At 47.6% G+C, this 9,509-nt stretch overlaps 1 protein-coding gene across 1 annotated transcript in view; it reads right to left on the reverse strand.

The window, feature by feature from the left end:
- Window positions 1-9,509, reverse strand: part of ARL5C (ADP ribosylation factor like GTPase 5C) — a 24,737-nt gene that overhangs the window by 7,705 nt on the left and 7,523 nt on the right. The window contains exons 2-3 of the mRNA XM_015408511.1: window positions 5,992-6,052; window positions 4,996-5,143 (exon numbers count right to left, since the gene is read on the reverse strand). Of these exons, the coding sequence (XP_015263997.1) occupies window positions 4,996-5,143; window positions 5,992-6,052 (209 nt within the window). The remainder of the gene's footprint in view (window positions 1-4,995; window positions 5,144-5,991; window positions 6,053-9,509) is intronic.

The following is a 9,509-nucleotide window of genomic DNA, read 5'->3' on the forward strand; positions in this document are numbered from 1 at the left end:
TGTTCCTTGAAGTTATTCAGCTGGTCCATTAGGGGGCGCATGGATTCTGCCAAAGTCTTTGCCAGCTCGTTAGTTCCTTCCGGTTTTGGGCTCTCATTTCCTTTCGCTTTCAAAAGTATCTCCTTTTCCGGCCTCTTCCCCGCCATGTTTCTCGGATTGTTTACTTTTGCAAACTTTTTGAAAGTCTCTGAATATGCGCTTAAACGATCAAACACTTCTTGGTAAGTACTTCTTAACAGTTTTAACCACTTATTTTCCCGCTCCCCCCTTCATTCGCTCAAAAGTTCATGCGCTCGGGAGGCATCCCTCCCCCGCTCGCCTAATTCTCTATTGTGTAGTTAGGGTGGGGAGCTTTCTTTTCTCTTTAATCAATGCTTAAACGACTCATGTTCATAAGCGGTCCTCAGACCTCGTTTACTTTCAGTTTTAAATGCTCGATCTCCTGCGCTTGCCCCGGTTAGCGTTGCTTAAGGCCATTCCGTCTCTCAGCACGGAGAACCATCAGAACGGAGAGGCGCCTCAATTCTCCAGCATTCCGCCATCGAAGAGGCGGCCTCTCAGAAGTTCCATGGCCAGAGTCCCTTCAACTGGGTCTCGGGGGGGGGGGGGGACGAACCTGGGCACCCCCTCCTTTGGCTGGAGCGCAGCTTCACCCCTGGGAGGTCCAGGAGGTGAGTCTGCTCTAGCACACCGCCATCACCGGAAGCCCCAGTGGCACCTTTAAGACCAAGTGGCGCCTGAGTGGTGGGTGTTGCCTTCTGACACACAGTTATGTCAGGGGGCGTGGCATATGCAAATAAATTATGCTAATAAGTTATGCTAATGAGCTTCTGCACCTCTTTTTCTATGAAATGACCCCTGGCAGTCTGTCTGACAATGGTAGCCTGTCAGATGCTTGTTCACATGTCAGTAGTAAATTCAGGGGGCTGATATGCTGCTGCAGCAAGGGTAGAAAGGAGATCTCACAGACCTTAAAGACTGGATTTCATTATAGCTGAAGCTTTCAGGGGCTAGAACAGAGTCCAAGGACATTCTGCATAGCTTATTTTGCTGCTTCAAGAAACATCAACACCCCTGGATTTAGCAAAGACTATACTTTGGCAGGGATATATATGCAGACCCCTGTTGTCTTCTAAGCCTCTTTCATAAGCAACACAAAATCAATGCGGAATTTTAAAAGGCCTTTCAGTGTAGAGGATTATATTTGCATAGGGTGGATGGAGTATCTGTTTCTGCCAACTTGTTGCCTCCGCAAGAACTAAGATGCACACACACAAAAAGCAAAGATCAGAAGATGGGAGGAGAGAGAAAAATTTTTCCATATCTAGAAATGTCGAGAATGTGAACTTGGCAAGCAAAAAGGAGCACGTCTCAGCTTGGCTTTGTTCTCTCAAAGCAGACGGAGAGCTCTGACTCAGAGAGGGGCTCAAATTCCACTTTCTCCCAACATTTTAGCCTAATTCAGAACTGACTGGGAGGAAAAGCTAGCAGTGCCACAGCTAATCAAGGGTGGGCAAGTGTGGCCTGAAGGGAAATAATGTGGCAAGCTGAAAGATCAGGAAGGCAAACACCATCAAGAAAGAGCAAAGTTATTTAGGTGCAGAAACTGGTGTTAGCATAGTGGGTAAGTGTCAGCCTAGGACCTGAAGACCCAGGTTTGAATCCCCATTCTGCCATGGGAGCTTGCTGGGTGACTTTGGGCCAGTCAAACACATTCAGCCTAACCCTATTTTCAAAGTTATTGTGAGGATAAAATGGAGAAGAGGATAATGTTGTCAAACACATTCAGCCTAACCCTATTTCAAAGTCATTGTGAGGATAAAATGGAGAAGAGGATAATGTTGTAAGCCACTTTTGGGGAGAAAAGTGGGGTATAAATGAAAGAAACAGACATGTATGAAGGAATATCAGAACTAGTATCTGCAGGCTGGCTGTGTAAGTTCACACTGATGGAGTGGCAAGCCGGGCTCTACCTCTTCAAACAGGCCTTCTGCAACATGGCCACTCTGCATGCTGACTGAACAGGGGGAGAGCAGAAACAAGGGCCAGGGCCTTCTCAGTGGCAGCTCCACACTGGTGGAATGAGCTCCCAGAAGATATCAGGGCCCTGCAGGATCTTTTACAGTTCTGCAGGGCCTGCAAGATGGAGCTCTTCTACCAGGCCTTTAACTAAGGAGCTGCCACCACCATCACGGACCCTAATTATAGAGCCCTGGCCCTTGGCTTTGGCATGCACAGCCTGTTCCGCCGCTCATGTCAGGGAGATCACTGAGCAGAACATTTATTTAGATCTTTGCATGCACTCATATAGTACGCCATCGCTAAGTAATTAATTAATCATTGCTAGCACCTTATGATATTGAATTGTTTTATAACTGAACTGTTTTTAGATGATTTTATGTGGATCTTAATTGTTATCTGTGTATTACTTTGTGTAAGCCGCCCTGAGCCTGCCTCGGCGGGGAGGGCGGGGTATAAATTAAAAAATAATAAATAAATAAGTACGCTGTGGGCCCACCTCTGCACAGCACCTATGCATTGAAGAAATTTACGCATCTTCACATTTTCCCTCTGACATAGCAATCCTGGAGATTGCATTTGTTAAAGGGATAAAATAATTTAAAGTAAACATGTGTGTGTGGTTGGGGGGGGGGGAAGGAGAATGTGCAATTGAGCCCTAAGAGAGCATAGCTGGTCTAACACCATCTATAGAGTTGCCACATCTTACCTCCTTGCCGGCAGGGGGTGGGAGGGAGCTTTCCAGGAGTGGGGGGCAGGGCAACGTCGCCATGCACAACATTCCCAACATCATAACCTCACGCAGAAGATGTCATCACACTGAGGATGTCGCGCAGCAACATTCTGGTATTTTGGGCAAAACTCTATGGTAACCATAGAGTTTTGCCCAAAATACCAGAGCGTCGCTGTGCAACACCCCAGCATGACAACGTCCCTTCCACGTGACATCGTCATGTCAGGGGCATCATGCCAGGTCATGGCTATTGGGGGCAGGGCTCCCCCACTGGCCAGCTGGCTGGGAACAGGCAGGAGCCCACAAAATCGGTGGATCCCCCACTCCCACCTGGGGGCTGGCAACCTTAGTCATCTAGGACGTTCACAGCAGATAAGAGGAATATAGGAACATGAGCCCTGATGGATCAGACCAGAGGTCTATCTCGTCCAGCAAGCATCTCGTCTTGCACAGTGGCCAACCAGTTCTTCTTGAGGGCCAACAGGGCACAGAGGATGAGGCCTCCCCCTGAAGTTGCCTCCTGGTGCTGGTATTCAGAGGTTCCCCTCAGTCACTAGGGCTAGTGGCTACTGACAGACCTATCCTCTGTGAATCTGCCTAATCCCCTTTTAAAGCTGTCTATGCCTGTGGCTTTCGAGCAAGGGAACCTTTACCTTTACCTATGCCTGTGGCTATCACTACATCCTCTAGCAGTGAATTCCACATTTTAATCTCTTGCTGTGTAAAGTATTTCCTTTGTCCTGAATCTTCTGCCCTGAAGCTTCATGGGATGCCCTCAAGTTCTAGCATTTTGGGAGAAGGAGAAACATTTCTCTTTGTCAGCTGTCTCTGTGCCAGGCATCATTTTATAAACTTCTATCATGTCCCCCCTAAGATGCATTTAGGTGGTTTCTGACTTGTAGCTCTGTCTTAGCCATACACCGCCACGAGCTCCCATAGCAGAGCGCCATGTCAGGGAGAGGACTTCTAGCTTAGATTTGCTGCATGCAAGGAATCTTCCTTCATATGGGAACTTTCCATCATGTGATGTTTTCACCTCCAGCCTTAAGTGGTACGGTTCAGATCTAAGGTTACCACCTGTTGTTTGTGAGAACTAGAACAAATGTTATGCTGCAAACCACAGAAGGAAGGTTTTGAGATGGGTGACTGAGGGGGGGGAAACCTCCCTAGAACAGCTGTAGGAAGAACGAACCTCATGGGGTTTGCTAAGTTTCTGAAGAACACTGTGCAGTGCACCTTTGTTGTGGCTCACTACAACCAGGAAAGGGTTAACCCATTTCCTCCCCCTCAACCAGGCTCATGGGAGTGAGAGCTCATGTTCTGCCCTTGCCAGTATTAGTGCTGCAGGAGTTTCAGATATGCTTCAACACAACTGCTATATTTGGACAGCAAGGAATTATCTCCCAAGTCTGACTGGCCAGTGACTCTGGGAGAGGTTTGTGGCTTCTCAGGTGCATGCAGCAAGGATCAGTAGCTAGAGTCACCTAAATCTCTTTATTTTGCAAGCATTTTTCCCTATAATGCACCTGTTCTAATGACATGTTGAATTGGATTGGCATATGCCAGGGGTCCCCAACACGGTGCCCACCAAGTATTTTCGGAAAGTTAACGGGGCCATGTGGGGCTTTGGCCCAGCAAGTGTTATGATTGCTTGTGCAGACACTTTAAAACATGGCTTTAGCAGCAGCTGCCACCACAGCACAAAAGTTCTTCATTGCATGACTGAGGGTAAGCTGCAGCAGCCATTTTGTGGCTGGCTCTGCCTCCTGCGGTAGCCATCTTGTAGCAGCCATTTTACGGATGCACCCACCATGGTAGGTCAGAATTCCTCGGGCCCAAAAAGGTCGGGGATCCCCGGCAATGTTCCCTCTAAGCCGTGGAGCCTTGTGAGCAAAAATTCTACTTTGTGAGCTCCTGGCATTAAAGTTGTGAGCGAGCGATTTGGCTACTGCATAAATTAGTTTGCTCTGGAGCCCTCCTTCCTGAGCAAAGACAAAAATCTGTGAGCTGGAAGCTTAAAAAACTGTGAGCTAGCTCACACTAACTCAGCTTAGAGGGAACAGTGATCCCCGGCACAGGCTGAAAGGCAAATGGCCCTGCTTGCATTTATGGGGTTGGTAGGCAGATGAGATGTTTTTTATGACACAAGAACATGAGCGGTGGTTGAACTTTCAGATCTTTCCAGATCTGCAGCCCAACCAAAACAATTTTACTTCATCAAAGTCATTTGGATCCACACTCACTTCTGTATTGGAATAGTAGGTGTTCCAAGTAGACCTCAGGGACTCTTGCCCACCGATGTCCCACATCAGGAAGTGAGTCTTGCGCAGAACAATTTCTTCTACATTGCTGCCAATGGTGGGAGACGTGTGCACGACTTCGTTCATGAGGCTGGCAGAAGACCAGACCAGTAAATTAGAGGGCCAGACCAGAAAGATGCAACAGCCCCTCAACAGCTCCCACATCAACATTCCCCCCTCCAAAGGAAGTGGTGCTAATGAGACGCGCAGGTCTTCCTATTCCTAATCTGTAGCATCCTGGAAACCCTGGGAAAGTTTATGGCCAACTACAAATGCCACTGCATTGGAAAAGCTGGAAAAGGTTCTTGAAGCATTACGGCGACATCACTTGCACAGGTAACTACAAGCTTCATGACAATTCAAAATGAAAATGGGGGAGGATTTCAAAAGGCTTCCTTTATGATCACAAATGGTGCTTACGTATAACAGCCTCTGATACGAAGGAAAGTGCCCGACTCTCATAACCCCTAAAAAATAGAATGTGATATACGTGGAATAACAGGAACAGGAATGTGCATCACCCCTCCCCTTTCCGAGGGCCTTTTCAGTGCAGTCATGTGATTATGTCCTTGTGTCTGGCACAGGGATGCTGCTGCCATTTTAAAGCGGATTAAAAATGTCGTTGGGTCCCAATCCTGATTGGGCCTGCCACACAAGCTTTGCTTAGGTGAGTGGGAGAATACAGGCCAATAGCTTGATAGTTCTCTAACTACCTCCAATCCCATGCTGGGACTGTTTGAGATTATTTCAATGACATGAGAAATGCACTCTGCATATACCCCAAGTCACATGTATTACTCTGAAGTTATGGAACAGCCGGGACAATCAAACACGTTCTAGCGCTCAGCCCTCAAATCGAACCCCTTCTCTGACTGAACTCTGAGCTGTAGGCTGAATATAAATGAATAGGACAGGCGGTAGAGGGAGAAAGATACTCACAACTGGTAGAGGATGGTAGTTTTCCCAGCATTGTCCAAACCAATAATTATAACCTTGTGCTCTGGAGAGGGACAAAGAAATGAAAAGATATGAAATTAGTTTCCAGCTGTCCAGGAAAGATACACTGATGGATCCAACCAGCTTTTCTGCTGGCCATAAAAAAAGAGGAAGGATCCCCCTCTGGCCACCCAAAAGGGCTAAGCTGGGGACCACGGCATCTGCGTGGACAAAAGCCATGTGGGATGGGGGAACTATAGATGGAAGGGGAATTTGTGAGATTCAGTGCAAAAGCTGGTTGAATCCAAACGATCACTTGGAGAACATAAAAAGAGTCCTGCAGGATCAGACCAATGGTCCATCTAGTCCAGCATCTTGTCCCACACAATGGCCAACCAGTTCCTCTGGAGGGCCAACAACAGGGCAGAGAGGCTGTTGCCTCCTGGCTCTGGGATTCAGAGGCTTAGTGCCTCTGAATGTGGAGGCTCCCCTCAGTCACCATGGCTCGTTGTCAATTATAAACTTATCTTCCATGAAACTATCTAATCCCCTTTTAAAGCTGTTGATTCCTGTGGCCATCACTACATCCTCTGGCAGTGAACACATTTTAATCACTTTCTGTGTAAAGTAGTATTTCCTTTTGTCCATCCTGAACCTACTTCCCATCAGCTTCATTGGATGCCCTCGAGCAGTGTTCCCTCCAAGCTGAGTTAGTGTGAGCTAGCTCACAAGTTTTTAGCCTCCGGCTCACACGTTTTCGTCTCAGCTCAGGAAGGGATGGCTCCAGAGCCAACTGATTTATGCAGTAGCCAAATTGCTGGCTCACAACTTTAATGCCAGCAGCTCACAAAGTAGAATTTTTGCTCACAAGACTCCACAGCTTAGAGGGAACATTGGCCTTGAGTTCTAGTATTTTGGAAAAGAGAGAAAAATGTTTCTTTGTCAGCTCCCTCCGCCCCATGCATAATTGTATAAACCTCTATCATCGCCCCTCTATCAAGAGGTCATTACTATCTATTCACACACTGAACTATTACTGTGCATGGAGAAGCTAAAGCAGTGAGGCAGGGATAATTGCTCATCGCAGACAACCCAGAAAAGCATACAGCTGCTTGCCAACCATTCCATGGAGGTGAAGAACAATTCAAGACCATTGCACGCAGCTTTCTTTCCCCTGCTTTGGCTTATTAGAGGACTTACTGGGATGCCCCACCCATCAGGAATATGGCAAACAGCTGGGGTAACTCTGCGCTCCTCTCTGCCAATGAAATTCCACCACCCAATGTAATTTGACAATACTAATCCAAAAGTCAGCAACAGACCTGTCAATCAGATATAACAATGCCATTTCCCCTTACGGACAGATTCACACATTTAAAGCCTTCTCCCTGCTGTGCTCATGTGAAAACCAGAAAGGCAGCTGCAAATGCACTTGTAGGTTTCTGAACTGACCAACAGCCAAGCAGAAGGGTGGCCGCCGTTTTGCCACTCCTTTTCAGCGTTCCCGCACTTCAACAACACATGTAAGATGTCAGTTCTACTGTAAATGCTTTTCAGGTTTGTTTGGCAGGTACAGCATTATGTCCACACAATTGCAACTACCGCCCCATGTGCCATAAAAGCAAGCATACAAGCTTCTTGGGGGCCTTGCAGGCAATGTTCCCCCTAATTTTTCTTTATTCCCTACTGAGCAGAGCAGTTCACATCCTGAGCAGAATATAACTGCTGTAATCTTCAAATGGGCAGTGGACAGTGCAAGACCCTGCACGGCTCCAGACTGCTGCTGAGCGGGGCTTCCTGTGTTAATGAGCAGCCACTCATGTGCACAGCTTAGAGGTAACCATGCTTGCAGGACTGAATCTCCAGCTGAACCACCTAAGCGACTGACTGATGCGTCAAAATGAGAATGCTGGCAAAATGCAGGAGCTGTGTTCACTTCAGGCTTCTGCAGGGCAGGACACAATGGGCATCTTGCACCATGTTGCTGATGGCTGTGGGTTCGAATTCCCCATGACAGTAGATTGAAACTGGGCCGGTTCTGCATGGAGGTTTGGCGTCCAAACTGGAGCAGGTTTTGGAGCATCCCAAAGGTGCTGTTGGCTCTTATGGCTTGTTCTAAACATTGTGACACTGCTTCAATTGTAAGCTGCCTCGAGCAGGACTCAAGAGGTGGTGTGGAAATATCCTAAATAAAATAAATAAATTCACACGTCGTCCCCGAAGGGTCCACTTTCTGAGTTTTCCCCTGCTTTGCTCTGAGCTTTTCCCAAACCTTGGCTGTACCCACACATTACTGAATACAGTGCTGGAGTAATCATTGGCAACTGAATTAGTTTGTTCACACAGCTGCGAAGGACTGCTGCTTCAGAATGCTAGCACAGGATGCAACCAGCTGTGGATGTGGCCCTGATCTGTTTTTCGGGACTGATAGCAGCCGAAGCATGTCTGCCCACTGTGTGACTACAAAAGTGGGCATCAGTGAAGAGTCAGCCCACACTGCTGCTCCCTTCCTTGCCTAAGCCCCTGTGGCCACCATCCCCCCCTGTACATGCCACTGGAAGGCTGGGGGGGTGTCTTTAAGAACATAAGAACATAAGAGACGCCAATGTTGGATCAGGCCAAAGGCCCATCCAGCCCAACACTCTGTATCACACAGTGGCCAGAAATACCAGTGCCATCAGGAGGTCCACCAGTGGGGCCAGGACATTTGACGCCCTCCCACTTGCCCCAGAGTCCCTATCTATACCTTGTGGCTAATAGCCACTGATGGACCTCTGCTTTGGGTCTTTGTTTTTTAAAAAAAGGTAGTCATACAGCAATTACAGATTTTTTTTTAAGTAAAAAGGTCCTTTGGTAGCATACAGCAAGGAAATTGCAAGGGAACCCACTAGGTAGATGCTCCATTGTTGCTGTGGAAATCTTCTGCACGTACAGTGGCCACAAGAACTACGCAGAGAACCTCTGCCACTCCAGACAAGAGGCCATTGAAACATCAGGAGAGAGCCTACCTTGGCTCAGGGAGACAAAAATCCCTTGAGTCTACCCTGTTGCCCCAACATACAGCAGTTACTAATAGTTCGTCTGTGTTCTCCTTGGGTGAGGAGATTATGCACATCGCCTTAAGTCCCAAATGACTGATCAAAAAGAGCCACTGTGATATTTACTCAGCTGCAGAACCGCTACTCCAATTTATCGCTATATCAGTTTTAACCTTGAAAAATCCATTATGGATCTTGTTTGACCTACAGGAATATATGAAGCTGTCTTGTGCCAGAGTGAGAGATGGGCAGGCCCACGGAAAAAATGGGAAAACTGGGGGGAAATGGATTATAGAATATTTTCTTTTACAAGGATAAAGAACATGCTTATGACAAGGGCGTTCATCAGGGGTCATTTCCTGCAGGAGCGCACAGGAGTGGAGGTCCAGTAGTAAAAAGCCCAGGTAGTGGGCACATGCAACAAGCCCCACCCCCTGCTCCCAGCAGCCCTCAGTCAGAGCAAGAAGCAGACAGGTAAGTTGC

This window comes from Gekko japonicus, unplaced genomic scaffold (genome assembly GCF_001447785.1).
Source record: "Gekko japonicus isolate JY-2015 unplaced genomic scaffold, Gekko_japonicus_V1.1 scaffold1039, whole genome shotgun sequence".
Lineage (NCBI taxonomy): Eukaryota > Metazoa > Chordata > Lepidosauria > Squamata > Gekkonidae > Gekko > Gekko japonicus.